This window comes from Peromyscus leucopus, chromosome 8a (genome assembly GCF_004664715.2).
Source record: "Peromyscus leucopus breed LL Stock chromosome 8a, UCI_PerLeu_2.1, whole genome shotgun sequence".
In the NCBI taxonomy this organism is placed as follows: domain Eukaryota; kingdom Metazoa; phylum Chordata; class Mammalia; order Rodentia; family Cricetidae; genus Peromyscus; species Peromyscus leucopus.
The window spans coordinates 15,663,881-15,682,613 of record NC_051085.1 but is presented as its reverse complement, the minus strand read 5'-3'; the positions used below and the strand labels follow the sequence as shown (position 1 = coordinate 15,682,613).

Sequence of the window (18,733 nt, the reverse complement as noted above, 5' to 3'; positions counted from 1 at the left end):
GACCAAGTCCCAAATATAACCTGCTGCTTCTTCGTGTGTGTGTGTGTGTGTGTGTGTGTGTGTGTGTGTGTGCGCGCGCGCAGTGGCTCATGTTTTTCATACAGCCCAGACTCACCACTGAACCTCCTGCTTACAGTTCCCAATGACTAGGACAATACAGGTATGTACCACCACACTCAGTCCGAGCCAAATCCCCATACTACTGCTTTTCTTTCTTTCTTTTTTTCTTAAGACTTTTTAATCTTAAATCATGTGTACATGTGCATATTTTTGTATGGGTATGAGCATGGGAGGACAGGTGCCCAAAGAGCATTTGGATCCCTTGGAGCTAGAGTTAAAGGTAGCTGTGAGCTTCCTGATATGGGTACTGGAAATCAAATTCAGTCTTCTGCAAGAGCAATGTGAACACCTAACTGCTGAGCCATCTCTCCAGCCTAGGCTTGTTCTTATAAATAAAACTTTATTATAATGCCAACATACTTGTTTCCATCATCTACCTTTGCTTTTTTGCTTCAACAGCAACAGAGATCGCATGAGTCAGTGCAATGGGAACTCCTGGCCTACAAAACCTCTATTTACAGTGCAGCTCTAGACAAAAGGTTTGCAGACTATGCCTTTGGGGAACATCTCAAATACTCCTTATTGTTACATGTGGATAATTCAGGACACATATTTACCTGTATTTTTCCTCCGAATAATGATTGCCTCGTTCCAAACAGGTTATTAAATCTATTACAAATAAAGAGAAATGCAATTAGCAGGTAAGTGGAAACCAGGCCACCTGTTTCTGAATATTTCTTTAGAGATTAAAAAAGTAAACTTTGAAAGCATTATCATGCTAATTGAATTTTTTATGAATTTTTATGAATTTCTTAAATGAAATCTGAGATTACAATCTCCAATGTTTACTAAGTTTCTTTTTCCTTCCTATCACCAATGGTTATTTTTCAGTGCTACTGTCTAGAGAATAACAGAATCTACTTGTAACAGTAACCACTGTACATCTGCATGTATCATGTACACAATATCCTTGCCAGGAGGAAAACCATCACAGTTTATGGAAAACATTCCCAGGAAGATCCCCCCACTTCCCCATAGCCCAGGTCCCTTGACATGTTATGTTGGTTTGAAAGAAAATGGTCCCCAAAGGGAGTGGCACTACTAGGAGGTGTGGCCTTGTTGGAGGAGGTGTGTCACTGTGGAGGCAGGTTTTGAGGGCTCATATATGCTTAAATCATGCCCAGTGTTTCAGACCACTTCCTGTTGCCCACACAAGATGTAGAACTCTCAGCTACCTCTCCAGCACCACGTCTGCCTACACACTGCCATGTCCCTCCATGATGATAATGGACTGAACCTCTGAAAATGTAAGGCACACCAATTGAATGGTTTCCTTTGTAAGAGCTGTGTAGTCATGGCATTTCTTCACAGCAATAGAAACCCTAACTAAGACACATGTTCTGGTCCTCTCGCCTCTCCTTCCTGAGTGCTAGGCTTACAGGTATGTCCTACGGTGCCTGGATTTATGTAGTGCTGGAGTTAGACCCTAGGCTCCAGGAATGCTGGACAAGCAAGCACTCTGCCAACGGGGCAACATACCTGCCTCCTCAGAGCATGTTAATTCAAACAGTTTAGCCAGCGGCATCCAGTAACATAGAAACAGAAGTTTACCAAGAACACTGACATGGTGATGAACAATCTTCTGGTTTTTTTGTTTTGTTTTGTTTTTTTGACACAGGGTTTCTCTGTGTAGCCTTGGCTGCCCTCAGTCCCATAGAGATCTGCCTGCCTCTGCCTCCCCAGTATTGAGATTAGTGTGTGCGGCTAGTGATCAGTAATCTTGATCAACAATAGGGAGCAAACGAAAGTTCTTTACAGGGGAACATACTTAGTTAAACCAGCAAAATAGTTCCCCAAATATCCCATATTCTTGGCAATAGTTCTTTCTCTCCAGGAACCTTTGAAGAATCGTAAGGAAGCACACATGGTAAACACTGGCCATGAGAGCCAATCATATCTACTCTTCTCCGAAGGAAATGAGTAGCACATCCCCTTCCAGACAATTTCTGCCACAGAGGAGTAACAGCAGGAACACTGGGCACATTGTGACCCTGGATAGGGATGTAGTGGGTTACATAGTGATGTCTCTGTACCATATGAGACCCAGGCAGGAGCCGACTGTAATTTATTAAGCGGCGCAATGTTATTCATTAAGCATCACTGTTTGCCATGCTAGAAAAACCACGAGGTACAACAAAACCCACTGTAAGGGTTTATTGCCTGATGGTGGTGGCGCATGCCTTTAATCCCAGCACTGGGAGGCAGAGCCAGGCAGATCTCTGCTAGTTCGAGGCCAGCCTGGGCTACAGAGAGAGTTCCAGGACAGGTACTGAAACTACACGGAGTAACCCTGTCTCGGAAAAAAAAAAAAAAAAAAAAAAACAAAAAAAAGTGTAGTTAGGGAAGGGAACAGAAGAGATGTGCTTAGGCCTATGGAAAGATTGTGAAGGAAGAGGAGGAAGGATTTGTGGAACCTGCTTTTATAGATTCCCCTGCATATGGGCTTATGTGGCTACGCTACATATGCGCATAAATTATGTGATGACACAGAGCATGGATTACTTAGGACGCAAGGCCCTGGGATGACTAAGTGTCTCGCCAGCCCTGCACAGGCATGGGGGCGTGGCCAGGAATTCTAACACCGACAGTTTCCCACTCATCAGTACTCATGCTCTCTTCCCTTCTCTCCCAACCGTGGTTGGGGTGTCTTGGGACAGTGACTTCTCATCCCGCTACCACTACTGTGTCTCCAAGCTGGTTGTGCTAGAGTGTGACAGGGGTGAGAGTCACTACTGAAAACATCTGCTTACTGAGCAAGAAAGGAGGCTGGGGAAGGACTTCAAAGAAGCCAGACCATAGCAAGGTCAGGGAAATTTACTCAAAGTCGTGTCAATCAAGGTTTATAGGAAACAAGATTCACTCCATCCCACAGGCATCATTGAATCCACGCACCACACGCTCTAAAAATGACTCAGAACAGGACCAACGACTTCAAAGAAGCTGTTCCACTTACATCCTCTGGCCCGTCCCCTTCTCCCCCAGGACAGGGTTGTACTACCATAGCCTTGCCTGGCCTGAAACTCAACTCATGTGCAGACCGGGCTGGCCTTGGAATCCCAGCTATCAGCCTGCCTCTGACTCAAGACCGCTGGGATTAAAGGCACGCCCAGCTTGTCCTCACATCTTACTGTGGTGTCTGGGATCACAATTATGTCCCGAGGAAGAGATAAGGAGCAAAAAGATGTCTCAGGCAGATAGGCTTTATATAGGCATGGTGGTTTTTCAGTGGTACCTGGATGGTCGCTGCTGGTATAGGCCAGAAGAAAGCCCCGTCCAGAAATGTGAGTTCCACTCTGGAACCGGACAGTCACTTCATTTGAGTTCACCCAGAGTTCTTTGGGAACAGCCCAACTCCCACAGTACGGACCTGGAACAAAGCACATGTGTGGTACATTTGAAAACTTACAGAGAGCAAAGAAAAAAGTCTGTTTAGAGAGGAGATGTACTCTATAACACACATAACATTTGTAATTCTTAGCCACCTGGAAGTGTGTTTGACAGAAACTGACCTGCAGAGCTGAGTAGACCGATGAGCTCGCGGTGGAGCCGCTGATGGTGGAGAAGCAAGAGGGTGGAGTCTGCTCTCTCTGAACAACCCTACAGATGGGTTTCCATCTTGGAAAAAGACTAACAAAACAGGCTGAATAAAGTAATGAAAAGTTTATCCTAGAGAATATACGCTAGGGACCTACTCAGTTTGCTCAAAGAAACCCAGTCAAAGGAGGTTCCAGATGAAAATATAATGCTGAATATGTGATTAAAAAAAAAAAAAATACTGGACTGGTGAGATGGCTTGGCTCCGCAGATAAAGGTGCTTGTCACCAAGTCCTTGTAGTGGAAGGAGAGAGCCAGTTTCTGTAAGCTGAAGTCTAGCTTTCATCGAGTTCTGTGGCATTCATGTACCCACACACATACTCATAAAACTCATGTTAAAAAGTTAAATTTTTGCTCTATGCATTGTTCACATTTTCCTCTTGCATTAACTTCTGTCTTAACACAAAGTGTGTTTTGATGTGTGCCACAGAGTCTGCACAAAAGCTTGAATAAAGGCTATAAAATTATTTCTAGAGGAAATTGCTTGAAAAGCAATAGCAATGTTGATAAACTTTCAAAGGGCAAGATGAGACAGAACCGCTAGCCCTTCCCCCACCTACTTCTGGGAAGTCCAACAGAGCACTGCATCCCGTCGTGTGCACGTGGAGTCAGAGGAGGTTTGGACTTGTGAGTACTGGGGACCAAACTCAGGTCAATGGGATTGGTAGCAAGCACCTTACCCAAGGAACCATCTTGTGGGCTCCATGAGCAAGTTCTGTTTTTGTTTGTTTTTCCTTTTCTTTTGTGAGACAGTCTCATTGTATAGTCTTGGCTGACCTGGCACTCACTATGTAGACCAGGTTGGTCTAGAACTCACAGAGATCCATCTCTCCTGAATGCTGATAACCACGTCCAGCTCCACAAGCAAGTTTTGAAGGGAGATTCTTCACCACCTTCTCTTAGAACAGTACAGAAGCAGCCAAGAGCAGCAGCTACAACAATCAGGCTAAGAAGAAAGGGACGTGGAAAGAAATGACCGCTCCAATTCAACAGGAATCAAACCGGCTCACACTACCCCAGACCGTCATAGGATTAAAATGGTCCTACTCAGTAGATCTGGAACCCAACTAATCAACATCCTGTCCTGCCAGGAAGGATGTGACTGCTCTCCTGTCCCATCCAAGTTTCATATTCTGAAGATCTGAGGGAATGAGAAAGGGCTGGGGCCTTATTCTCCTGCCCTACATGTCTGCTGTTCCCTATTTACTAAGTTACAGTGAAATCCAAGTACAATGACTTCTTGGCCCCATTCATCCATTAAAGTTGTGTGTGTGGTTAAGTGTAGATGTGTAAGTATGGACACATGTGTGCCTGTGCATGGGTAGAGAAACCAGAGGTCAACCTTGGGTGTCTTCCTCTATTGCTTTTGACTTCATTAAAGATATATTTTGAGTCTTTGCATGCATGTATGTATGTACACTATGTGTGTGCATGCCTGGTGCCCACACAGACCAGAAGGTGGTGTTGGGTCTCCTGGAACTTAGAGATGTTTGCGAGCTGTCGTGTAGGTGCTGGAATCTGAACTTGGTCTTCTGCAAGAGCGACAAGCACTCCTAACTGCCAAGTCATCTCTCAGACTCCTCTATCTTAATTTTTGGAACAGTCTCTTGCTGAGCCTGGAGCGTGTGGATTCAGCTGAGCTGTGTGGCCAGTGGGCTGAAGTGCCTGGCTCTTATGTGGGTACTGGAGATCACAGCTCAGGTCCTCACGCTTGTGAAAGGCACTCTGCCCACTGAGCCATCCTCCCAGCTCCCACTTCCCTCTTTACCAGCCTTCATCACATGTTAATACTTCCCTGATGTAGATTTGCAGGTTACTGAGAATAGCTCATATACCAAGAGCTGTCTGAGTGCTTCTTTAATAAAAAATGCATGTTTTCTATTTACATCGTGCCCACAGAGCAAGACAAAATTATATTCGTCTCTTCGTCACCAGCAGAGTACATTCTGTGCTTCAAATATTGCTTGCACTGAAATGTTCTTTGATTCACAACAATTTGTAAAAGCCAAACCCAAATAAAAGGACATATGGAACATTTTTAAAATGTATTCTCTTTGAAATACCATGGAAAAGAAATGAACTGTCCCAGGGCTGGAGAGATGGCTCAGAGGTTAAGAGCACTGGCTGCTCTTCTAGAGATCCTGAGTTCAATTCCCGGCACCCACATGAGTGGGTGAGATCTGGTGCCCTCTTTTGGCGTGCAAGGTTACATGGAGGCAGAATGTTGTATACATAGTAAATAAATAAATCTTTAAAAAAAAAAAGAAAGAAAGAAAGAAAGAAATTAACTGTGCCAAAGAAAGAAAATAATTGTATACTGGAGCTGGTTCATGACTACAATCCCAGCCACTGAGAAGAGAAGGCAGGACACTTTGGAATTCAATGACAGCTTGGGGCACATGCCAGGGGCATGTCTCAGAAACCCAAGGGCTGGGGATGTAGATAACTCAGTGGCAAAATGCTTGCCTAGCATGTGCCAAGGCAGTTGCCTGGAGTGGTGGTTAATAATGATTAGCAACTTGGCAGGCTCCAGACTCACTTAAGAGACAAGCCTCCAGGCATAGCTGTGAGGGATGCCTTGATGAGGTTGAGCGAAAGACAAAGACCTACCCTACAGCAGGGTGGTACCATTCCCTGCCCTTGGGTCCTGGACTGCACAGAAGGCTACCTGAGCATGAGCTGCATCCTTCTCTCCTTTCAAACTTCAGGTGCAGCTTGGCCAGCTACCATGAGCTCCTGCAGCCAGGGTTTCCCAGTCATGACAGACTGTATCCTTGAACTGTGAGCCAAAACAGCCTTTTCTCTCTGAAGTTGCTTTTGGTCAGGATATTTTTACCAGAGTAAGAGAAAAGTAATAATAAATCCAGTGTGCACAGATGCCATGGATAATTAGGATTTTTACAAACTTTAATATTGTTTATAAATATTAAAAACAGGCAATTAACTGACCTATTGTTACATAACTGTCCTTGTTAGGATTCTTGTTGCTGGGATAAAACAATGAGCAAAAGCAGGCTGGGGAGGAAAGATTTTATTTTCGCTCAGCATGCCACAAACGGGTGTGTCCTAGCGGGAGTATAAGAAACCTTTCTCTGCATCTCTGTCACATGGAATGGTTTTCCTGACTTGAGTGACTACAGAGTGAGTGAGGCTTAGTTCCGGGTGAGGATGGAACCGGATGGAACTGGAGCCCTGACTGCAATGCAGCCTATTGGGCAAGGCACCCAAACTACCACCCAACCCCAACACTGGACAGCTGCAGATCTGTAGACAAATTTCTAAATGGTCTTATAAAAAAAAAAAAAAAAAAAAAAAAAAAAAAACGCGGAGCCAAATATAGGGGTGAAAGCCTTAGAGATCAGGGAAATAGGGAGAGCCACCAGCTAACCTTACCTCACCAACTCTGCAGCTTCCAAATGCGAGCTACTTCCTGTCTACCTACGTCTATATGCCTTGCTGTTCTGCCATCTGATTTGCTCTCTCCGTTCAGCTACATCACTTCCTCTTCCTACACTGCTCTGTCACTTCCTGTCTGTCTGTGCAGACCTCCAGACCTCCATGGTTAACTAGTTTTGGAATTTAAGGCATGTGCCACCACACCTGGCTCTGTTTCCAGTGTGGCCTTGAACACACAGAGATCCTGCCTGCTAAGTGATAAGACTAAGGTCATGTGCTACTGTTACCTGACTTCCTTGTTTACTTAAAATGGCTTTCTATTTCCTCTGATCTCCAGGCAAGCTTTATTTATTAAAGCACACATAAAATATCATCACATTTCAGCAAAAATAAAATATCACCACACAGATTTCTTTCCACAGGCTAGAAGCATGGCGGCTCCGAGGAAGAGAACAGCCAGAGGCATCAGGCAGAGTCCAGAACAGACAGAGAAGGTAGTAGACTGAACGTGGCCAGCAGACTGGACTTAGCCATGAACGAATGGAGAGTGAGACATGAAGAGACAGAGCGGAAGACAGAGAAGGAAGGAGCAGAGCTGAAATTGCAGGGTTATATGGAGAATTAGTAGGTGGGGGAGGAAGTTTGGGGTGGGGAGAGGTGAGAAGAGCAGAGAAGAGCCAGGATACCAGCATGGACTCTGAAGTGGGTAACCAGTGCTGGGGACAATGAAGGAGCCTGGAGGGCGGCATGAGCTTTGATATGCTAATGGGCACCACAGATAGCCTTTTGTCCCTTCTGCCAGGGAAGGCTGGAAATGGCTCAGCTGGTAGAGGAACGCTGGGCTTTGTCTAACTGCCAGAATTCGGGGGAGATAGAGTTTCCTTTGGACCCAACAGAAGCTAGTAACTGTCTTCCTAGAGTTAAAAGGAAAGAGATATCCAATGGGAACCCCTAGGAGACCCTGGCTGTCCAAGCGACATTCTCGGTTTTCAGTCAGATTCCTTGAAAGATGATAACCAACTCCCTACACAATGTGGCCATGCATTCCCCCCCAGTCCTCTTTTTCACTTTTTAAAACTAGAACATTAGCTTGCTTAGACTGGCCGTGAACACACTAGGCAGCCCTTGTGAAACTCTCCTGCCTCAGCCCCCGAGGGGCCAGCATGACAGGCGTGCACACAGGCTTGGTAGAACAGTATCTTCTCTTATGAACTCTTCTCCAGTCAACATATGTTCAAGCGGTGAAATCATGTGCCACACACCAGCATTTTCACCAGCATTTTGGTCAGTGATGGGTCATATGTATCAAATCAAGATCATGAAGTCAAAGCATTCCACACGTACGGAGATTGTAATAGTTTAGCTAAGGCGGAGGGCAACCTTGGCAGGTTGGAGCCAGGGGGCGCCACAAAGTCACACCACGCAACAGAGCTCACGTGGGAGGCTTGCTGGGGAGAGACCCTGAGACCTCTGCCCCCAACAAACACAGAGGACCCTGCGGTGGGGGTCTAGGTAGCTGTTAAGTCTCTGTCAGTTTTTCTTCCTGGAGCTGAGGATCGAACCCAGGGCCTTGCGCTTGCTAGTCAAGCGCTCTACCACTGAGCTAAATCCCCAACCCCAAGTCTCTGTCATTTTTAACAGATTCGGAGGCTGCTTGGTCTGCACTTCTGCTTACTCGGGTAAACTCTATCCTCCTCCTCGGAACTCTGATGGTGTCTGACGGCCAGGCTAGCGAAAGCTCTGTCCGTTTAACAGCAGCAACCACGGCTTCAGCGGCCTTCTCCGTGCTCTTGGTGTGTAAAATTCAGGCATTTACACTGGCCTGCTCTCAGGGACCTCATAGGACACAGCAGCAGCAGTCAAGATGTGACACTGTGACTAGTGGAGCCACCAAGTACAGCACTCTTCCTCTGCGCATGCGCCAGGTCCCCTCTTAAAAGCCCTTCTCACTCCCCTCTCTTGCCTTCTGCTCTCGCTCAGGCTGCAGACTCTGCGCCTCCACCCCCAGGAAACCTCCCACGTGAGCTCTGTTGGTGGTGATGTGACTTTGCGGTGCCCCTCGCCTCCGCCCCGCCCCACCAAGTCGCCTTCTGAGGCTGAACTATTTCAGTGATGCTGGTAAACATAAACATCCTGAGCTGGATGGGGTGACTCATGCCTGGGATCCCAGCACCCAGAGGCGGAGGCAGGAAAACTGCCAGGGAACTTGAGGCCATCCTGAGTTACCCGGTGAATTCTGAGCCAGCCTGGGCAAGACCCTGTCTCCAAACAAACAAACAAGGACAAAATAAAAAGAAACTTCTGTCCTGCTCATGGTATGGACACATGGACAGAGCTACGGACAGTGTACAACACTTGATAGTAAGGGGCCGTCACCACCCATTCGTGTACTTACTACGTCTACTCCATTTTAGAGTCCATTCCATGTGTATGTGTGAGCATCCGTGGGTGCGTGCGTGTGTGTATCTCTTCATGTCGTGTAAGCTGGCCCCGAACTCACTTTGTAGCCAAGGATGACCTTGAAATCCCGACTTTCCCCTGATTGACCCCACTCTCCCTCCCACGATGGACTAAAAACCTCAGCTATGATAAGTTAGTCATTCCTCCCTCCCTTAAAAACAATCTCCCCAAAAGAAACCATGTTGAAGCCAGGCATAGTGACATGCATGCCTGTAATCTCAGGATTTGGAAGATGGGGCAGGTAAATAAGAAGTTCAAGGCCATCCTCGGCTATCAGCAAGTTGTAAGCCAGACTGGGCTACATGAGACCCTATCTCAGAAAACAAAACAAAATGGAAGCCATGTTGAGCACTGACCTGTACCATTTTGGCTTGTTTAAATACATGCAATGTTCACTAGCAAAACTGCCCAGTGAAGTATTATTTCTCAATGGAAGAAAGAAATGGTGCTTTAAGTTCATCAGCATTACAGAGAAGCAGGAAGCCCCCAGGACTCTCTCAGCTCTATAGTTACCTCCCTGTCTCAGAATTCTGAGGTGGAAAGTTGCAGGCGGTCTGCTCCTACGCCAAATCCATGAACAGAAAAGACAGTCCCAAGCCCCAGAATATTCACTTCATCAGGTTTTGCATCCTGAATCCATAGGATAAGGAATTTGGGAAGGAAGATGGCTCTGCTCGAAGGGGGTGAAGATCTTTTTTGTTGTTTTTTGGTTTTTCGAGACAGAGTTTCTCTGTGTAGCTTTGCGCCTTTCCTTTCCTGGGACTCACTTGGTAGCCCAGGCTGGCCTCGAACTCACAGAGATCCACCTGGCTCTGCCTCCCGAGTGCTGGGATTAAAGGCGTGCACCACCACCGCCTGGCAGGTGTAAAGATCTTAACTCTCTGTGGGAAAAACAGGGCAGGAATTGGCCTTTATCAGGCACTTTATTATTTTTTTCATATTCATTTTATTCGTGAGTGTTTTACCTGCATGTATGTATGTAAACGATGTGTGTGCCTGGTGACCTCAGGAGTCAGAAGATTGATGTTCATGAGCCTTGTGGGTGCTGGGAAAAGACCCCAGGTCCTCTGCAGGAGCAGCAAGTGCTCTTAACTGCTGAGCCATGTCTCCAGCCCCTCACTCAGGGACTTTAAAAAAACCACTATCTCAAACCAACACCCAGACATTTTTTTGGCTTTTCTCGGCCCCTTTCTGTGGAATAGTACATTCAGGTTTCAAGTTTGCTAGCTTCTTGAATTCGCTATTGTTACAGAGTGAGAGGAGGGTCTTGTTTCTTACATCAGAGCATGGTCCTGTTGTTACATGATGCTGGCCTGCCCCTCACACAGTACTTTCCACTCGATTTTTGAGAGGGGGCTCTCCTATATTCAAACACTGGAAAAAAATAGATCGTCAACCCAAATGAGTGCTCACAGCACTTAGTTCTGACCATTTCATATCATGTAATTTTGACCACATTGGGTATACTCTTGGTTGCAGACAGTGTGCTTTGATGGGAAACCTGTTGCTATTTAAAGTCAAGTTAAGCCCCACCTTTCTAAAATCGGGGCGCACACTTTGTAGGGTCTCTGGTACCCCACCAGCAGTGCCGAGAGTGGCCCTGCACTGGAACCTGACATCCAAGTCCTCTTCTGTTGCTGCCTTTCTTCCTTTCCTTCCTTTCTGAGCCCAGGTCTCACACAGCACATGCAGTCTGGCCTAGAACTTATTATTGTAGCTAAGGACAACTTGAACTTCCTGCCTCCACATCCCAGTGCAAGTACTGACGTTACAAGAGTGCTCCCCCCCACCACACACCCAGTTTTGTGCAGAGACTCAGCCCCAGGATGCTAGGCCAGCACCCTACCAACCAAACCACATTCACAGCGCTGTGACTTCTATTCTTATCAGTGGGACAGGTGACATCTTATGCTTCGGTCGCAAATCCCCATGTCACCGGGAGAGAACATTAATTAGATAGGCAGGAAAATAAGGAAGAGATCACTTTTACTTTTCGTGGGTAAGTGGAAGCCCTGGGTCAGGGAAGAGCCATCAGTGACACTAAATGGAGCAGCATTGTAGCATCTGTCCCCAGACATGAAACGAAGCCCTCCCAGACCCCAGGCCAGGAAAGCAGGAGCTGGCTGCCTTCTCTGAGCACAGGGGCCGGTTCCTTAGTGCATCCATCCCCTTTGGCACTCCATCAGCAGCCGAGAGGAAAACCCTTGGTCTCCATGCATGGATAAAGCAGAACTGTGCCATTAAGAAGAATCAACTGCCGCTCCAGGCCAAAGCATGGAAGATTCCAGGCAATGTGTGCAGCGGCTCATAGCTCTTCTCCACAGGCTGCCTCGTCCTTGGCATCGCAAGGCATTGAGAGTGAAGCTAGAAACAGTCCCAGGTCGTTTCTGGTGGGTAAGTGGTTTTTGTTTTCTTGCAGCTGAATAACTAAGTCACTATTTTATGGTGAAAGGGTCCCATGCATAACATTAAGAACACAACTCCCTCCTTCCCCTCTATAGCCAGTGTCAGTGGAAACACACACACACACACACACACACACACACACACACACACACACACTCACCAAATGAAAACCTACCTCCTTCGAGGTTTGTCATAAATTAAAAGGAACAACAAAAAGCCTCCTTTTTCAAACCCCTCATTAGTCGTATGGAGCCCCTTCTGAACTACATATATAATTTTCAGGACAGATAAGAACATGCCTGGTGGGGCTCAGTGGCCTTCCCTGGGAACACCCCTGGCAGGACTAGAGACAAGGCACACTCTCAGCTGCCAGGAAAGTGGTCCCCAGCGTGGTCCAGCTTTGTGCTGAGGGGGGCATGCTGATCAAACAATCTCCAGAAATGCTGAAGCTGCAGTCAGAGCTCTATCCATTTTTCATTTGCTTTTCAATGCAGTCAAATGGCGGGATTTGTCCAGGCTTGCTAATTGCAGCAAGGTCATTGTACAAAATTATAGAATTTTCAGGGCCATTTTCTTTGAAAAGGAGAATTAGCATAAAAAAGGGGGATATTCCTGGATGGTGCCATTAAAACCATAGTCACGAAATTTGGATCTCTGGTTCTCAGACAAAAATCAGTTAACACATGACAAGCGAGCCAGACAGGTTCCCAGACCAAGGCGCAGCTCTCCTGGGGGTTCAGGGACACAAGAGAGAAGAAATGCCTCCCCGATCAGCACAGCACCCTACCAAGCCATCCTTCACACAGGGTGGCAGGCAACTGAATCCGCGTTTCCAGAGAAGAAGCTTCTCCCCACTGGAGACGATGGTTATGTAAATGAAATACCTAGAGGAGACCATTTAGGCAAATCCAGCCTTTTCTAGGCTGGAAATTCCTTTCAAGGTTCTGTATTTTTAACTTCTAAAAGCAGAAGAATTTTATTGTTTACTCCCAGTGCCTGCGACAACTATTTGTGAAACAGTGGCTTCTGGGCTTTGTGCTTTCTCTCTCTGGAATTAAAAAAAAAAAATCAAGAATCATAATGACAAGATGCTACTGCAGCATGCTAAATACCTACCATTCCAAAAACTTAGGAAACAAAATTTTTTTTTCCTTCCTCGACAGGGTTTCACTGTGTTGCTCTGGCTGTCCTTGAACTCAGAGATCTACCTGCCTCTGCTTCCCAGTGCTGGGATTAAAGGTGTGCGCCACCGCCGCCGCCGGGCTAAAAACTTAGAATAAACTGAGAAATCTTATGCGTGAGAAAACTCTTTGTTATTCCCTATGTTTTCCATTATCTCGTTTTTTTAGTGCAGTACAAACATGAACAGTTAATGCCCTATCGTGGTACTTGTAAGTCACGGACAACAGTTAAAAACCTATGTTGGGGGTGGAGGTACAGGAAATGTAGACTGACCTTTGAACTTCCTGATTTCCCGACAGCTCAAAGCACAGAGCAAAACAGGATTCCTCAAACTGGCTACAGTTTCCTTCCATCACAGGCCACTCCGGCTTCCCACAGTAATCCTACCAGGAAGCTGGGTGACTGATTTCTCCCAGCCTCAGCTTTGAGACGCGATGAAGCACCCATTTCCTCCAGCAAGAGCCACACAAGAGCTCAGATGGCCTTTGTGAGGCTGAAGTGGGATGGTGAGGTGCTTCATTAAGAGCAAACTTTTAGAGTCAGATGCCCACTTGAATCCCTAAGTGCTAAGTGAGCTTAAGCAAGTTCCTGGGCCTCTTCCTTATGCACAGTGGTTAGTAACAGGAGACTCGGGAACACGCAGGTACTGAGCCAGGGCACTCACACAGCCGGTGCTGGGTCCCATGCATCCCTAATGCTGTTTCATGGATTTCCACCCAGTAAGTGGATGGAAAACCAAGCTTCTCTTTAAGTGAAGGTATCTGCAGACAGGAAAAGCCAAGTGTGATTCCTCCATTGGTGTCAATACAGTGACATTCAACTTTCTCTTTTGGAAGAAGCCAGCTTTATATATTTGCTAGAAATCAAGCTACAAGCCAATGGTGACTGATCATCTGGAATGGCATCATCTCATCAACGGTTGAGAAAGGAGGGATAAAGGGTCGGTCGTCCCAGCTCAAGGACACCCATTGGGCAGCAGCAACACTTCAGGTCAAGTTGAAATGACTGCCCCGTACATCTGAATTAGGTTCAGAGTACAGCACAGAGGGAGGAACAGGAGCTGCAGGACACTGAGAGCTTTCTAGAACAGGTGGTCCTGGACTGGGAACTTGAGGGGTGGGGGAGAAAGGTGTGTGGTGTCTATGTTAGAAGGAACCGGAAAACTGGGGGAAGAGGAAGTATCAGCAAATACAAAGGGCATAAAGCTGTATGGAGTGATAGAGTCAACGTTTCTTGGTTGTGAAACAGATTTCTATGAGTTTGAAGATGGCACAGAAAGGCATCGCTTGCTTGATACAATCAGGACAGCATCTGCAGGAGACAGGAGCGGGATACTGCAACAATTTCCTCATTCCCAAGCCCCTCACCCTGCCCCTACAAAGGGCCACAGCCAGCTTTTTATCCTGGCAGACACCTCGGTTTCCGGGAGCCTCCTCACCTGCACCCCCCCCCTACTACATGTGCTAATAAGAAGCAAGTCTTGTCTGTTGAAGGTCCAACTCTAATCGATTTCTGCTTTCTCTGTATGCTGCTTCAGAATCTAACATGATGCATTTAGGGAGAACACGTATGTATCGGGGGTTGGGGTGGAGTTAAGGGATACGACTACGCTAGAATTTCAGAGAGTAAGAAGCCTGAATTCCACACTACCATGTTTCTGCAGATGACAGAACACTATGATATTTATTTACTTACTTATTTATTTTAGTTTTCAGACAGGGTTTCTGTATAGCCCTGGCTGTCCTTGAATTCAGAGATCAGCCTGCCTTTCCCCTCCCAAGTGTTAGCATTAAAGGCATGTGCTACCACGCCCTGCACAGAATACAACCATTTTTAAAATATTATGACAGTATTTAACTAGATACTCTTAGGTGGCCTAGAAAACGCTGGGGTTGAAAGGAGGTGGTGGTGGTGGTGGGGTCAGGAAGTTTTCCCAGAAGAAATACAGGTTAACTGTCCCTTATCTTAAGTGCTTGGGACTAAGTGTCTGATGGTGGGAAGGCTTTTGCATCCTGGTATTTGTATAGATGTTTATCAGCCTCGCATGCCTCACGTCAAACCTAGAACCTAACGTGCTCTGAAATCCACAATGTTTTCCAATCTTTTATTCATTTATTTGTGCACACGTGCGCAAGTGCACACGGGTGCCCAAGGCAGATGCTGAGAGTCCCCCCTGGCTGCTCTCCACCCTATCTGCTGAGTCAGTCTCTCACACATCTTACAGATGCAGCTGCTCTAGTTAGCCAATCTGCTCCTGGGGCTCCCTCAACCCTGCCTCCTGCATTGGGGATTATGAATGGGCCGTCACACACTCACCTAGCCTTACATGGGTTCTGGGGATCTGAACTCTGGTCCTCAGGCTCTGATGGCACACTGTTTACACCTGCTGAGCCATCTCCCCATCCCATCTTATCCCGTCCTTCTGTGTCCTGACAGGGAACAAGAAGTTCCCAAACTGAACAATTTGTGATACGAATTTTGATTGGGATGCTCACTCGACCTGTATGCCTCCATTTAAATGTATTCATCATCCCCCGAAATGAATAGAGTTTCTGCTATTTTATAGACATAATAAATATCAGATGTTTTTCGTCAATGTCTCATTCTATACTGTTCTATTTGAATAACAACAAAATGGTTATTTGGAAGAAACTTTGCTTGAAATAGCCTAGAAACGGTACAGTTTTGAGGGACAAAAAAAACCCCACTGGAGAAGACATTGAAAAGGGAGGCAAAGAAAGGTGATGCTGACATCGTACTTCACATTGTGAAAGCATGTGCCACTCACAGATTCTGGTAATGGAAAGTTACAGTCTATCCATTCATATTGGTTTAGTTTCTAGTCACTTGCTTTCTGAGACTGAGTTTTACAGTCCAGCCTGGCCTCACACTCCCTTTGCAGTTGAGGATGACCTCCAACTCTGATCTTTCTGCCTCCGCTTCCCAAGCTCTAGGATTAAGAGCATGTGTCACCATGCTGAGCTAAAGATTCCTTTCGGAAGTAGCACTATGCCTGGCGTGGTGGGTCTTGAATGTACTCAAACACTGGGGAGGCCGAGGTGATGGGGTTGCTGTGAGCTGAGTTCAAAACCAGCTTGGGCTACAGTTAAGTTCCGGTCTAGCTTGAGTTACAGTGAGACCCTGTCTCAGTACAGACAGACAGGGATGATCTTATGCGGGTTAAAAATGCAGCATCTGAATTCAATCACAAGGGACATCAAAGCAAGCTAAGCTGACAGTCACTGTACAAAATAACTGGGTAGCACACAAGACAAAGACAGGCTGAGAAACAATCCTTGATTACAGGAGACCCGGGAGCCACGGCAGCTAAACGCTTTCTGATCCTGAACATCATCCAACATTCTTTCCTTCCTTCCTCTTCAGACAGGGTCTCTGGCTGGACTGGAACTAGTTATGAAGACCAGGTTGGCTTCTGACTCACAGGACTCTGCCCTGTCTCTGCCTCTGAGTGCTGGGATTAAATGTGCATGCCACCACACCTGGCTTAATCAGCTGTTCCAATTTTTTTCACTACTTCAAAAGCCTTTAGCAGGGTCAGTTTCTTAACTCAGCCACACACAATGGTTGATGTGTAAGGGCCCAGTCCATCGTAAATGGTGCCACATTTGGGCAGGTGGTCCTGTTGTGTGTAAGAGCGCAAGCTGAGCAAGCCATAGGGAGCAAGTCAGTTCCTGGCTTGAGTTCTTGCCCTGCCTTCCCTGAGTGATAGAGTGTGACCTGAGAGTTGTAAGTTGAAATAAACCCTTTCTTTCATAAGTTGCTTCCAGTCTTTTTTTTTTTTTTTTTTTTAAAAATCACATCAATAGAAACTCTAAGACAGTAATTGGTACAAGGTTCATGGGGTATTGCTGTGACAGACCCGACCATGTTTTGGGGAAGACGGTGGAAGAACTTCAGAACAGTGGGTTGGAAAAGCTGTTGAGTCTTCATGGCTTAGGGAGTTCGGAAGACAAGAATATTGAGAGAAACTGAGACTGGCCTGTAGGGAAGTCTGGAGTTTTTCTGGATTAATGACTGATGTGAGAGGCCCCAGCCCATTGTAGGTAGATGGTGCCACACCTGGGCAGGTGGTCCTGGGCTGTAAAAAATAGCAGGCTGAGCAAATCCTGGAGAGCAAGCATTCCTTCATGGCCTCTCTGCTTTAATTCCTGCCTTCAGGGAATGTGACTTGAGAGTTGTAAGCTGAAATAAAACTTTTCCTCCCCAAGCTGCTTTTGATCATAGTGTTTCATCACAGTAATAGAAACCCAAACTCGGACGGTATCTTCTAACTGCACTGGAGGATCAGCCGTGTCCTAACACACAACAATCAATTCCCACTCCATCTTCCCTACAAAGGCTTTTGAATACCAACAATCTCCAGTGTGTATCTACCTAATTCCTATGAGATGGAGTGGTGCATTCCCACTTATTGACAGTTAGTTCATCTTGGTGCCAAGAACGTGTGTGCGTGCGTGCGTGCGTGCGTGCGTGCGTGCGTGTGTGTTGCATTCCTGAGTGTGTGGGAGGTGGGGGTGTAGAAGCCAGAGGTTGATGCTAAGATGTCTTTCCTTGACCACGTTTCCACCTTCCTTTGAAACAGGGTCTTTTATTGAACCTGTTTGAGTTATACTGGGTGGCCATCAGGCTCCCAGGACCTGCCTGCCTCCACCATGCTGGGCTTATAGGTACTTGCCTCCATGCCTGCCTTTTACATGAGTTCTGGGGTTCCAAACTTGGGCCTTCATGCTTGTGCAGCAATTAATTTACCCATGGAACCACCTCCTCAACCCCCTCAAGAATGTTAAAAATGTATATGAACCAAGTATATGAACCATTAAAAGTTAACTGCCAGTAATAAAACCTGTACAATTTGGGCATATTCACAACAGCTAATGTGAGCACATTCAAAGAATGCAGACTCTTGGCATAGTTTGCCAACACTCATGCTAGAAAATGTTATTCTTTTTCAAAACATTAATCCTACACAACAAATTTAAGTCTTAATGTCCCTTACCAGTGGGTTTTAACAATTAGTTGGTCAATGAAAAGGACTGAACTGTTTGAACCAAAAGACCCAGCTATTTTAGTCACATATGAAACTGTTAGAACTGCAGGAGTCATTCCAGAACATGTGATTCCCTCCCAGGTGCACTTCAGAGAGTATTCTCTAATACAGCTATGGGTCCCTGGGACCCTGTGGCCACAGCACTGCAGATGCCCTGCATCTTCCCAGGGGCGGGGCAACGGGACACAGAGCTGGCCCCTGCCTAAGCTCAGGTTCCAGGAGGACAGAGTGCTTCTGCCTGTCTTTCTGCATTCCTAGGGGAGGTTCAAACTGACCCAGGGTCTATTTTAACTCAGTTAAAGCATATGCTTGGCTAGTGGTTTTCATCAAAGGAAATCTTTAAAGCAGCCACAAAAGAAGAGCTCTGAACATCATTAAACATGTTGTCTTAACATCACCAACTAAATTACTACTTTTCCGTGTGTTTTAGATAAAATTGCTGCATAGCATAATAATGGGCTGGTCTAGCCAAGAAGACAGGGTTCGTGCAGCACAAGGAAGCCCTGA

General features: G+C 46.3%; 1 protein-coding gene across 1 annotated transcript in view; it reads right to left on the bottom strand.

Moving 5' to 3' along the window:
- Nucleotides 1-18,733, bottom strand: part of Dcbld1 (discoidin, CUB and LCCL domain containing 1) — an 82,220-nt gene that overhangs the window by 33,319 nt on the left and 30,168 nt on the right. The window contains exons 3-4 of the mRNA XM_028894947.2: nucleotides 3,353-3,487; nucleotides 678-729 (exon numbers count right to left, since the gene is read on the bottom strand). Coding sequence (XP_028750780.1) covers nucleotides 678-729; nucleotides 3,353-3,487 — 187 coding nt within the window. The remainder of the gene's footprint in view (nucleotides 1-677; nucleotides 730-3,352; nucleotides 3,488-18,733) is intronic.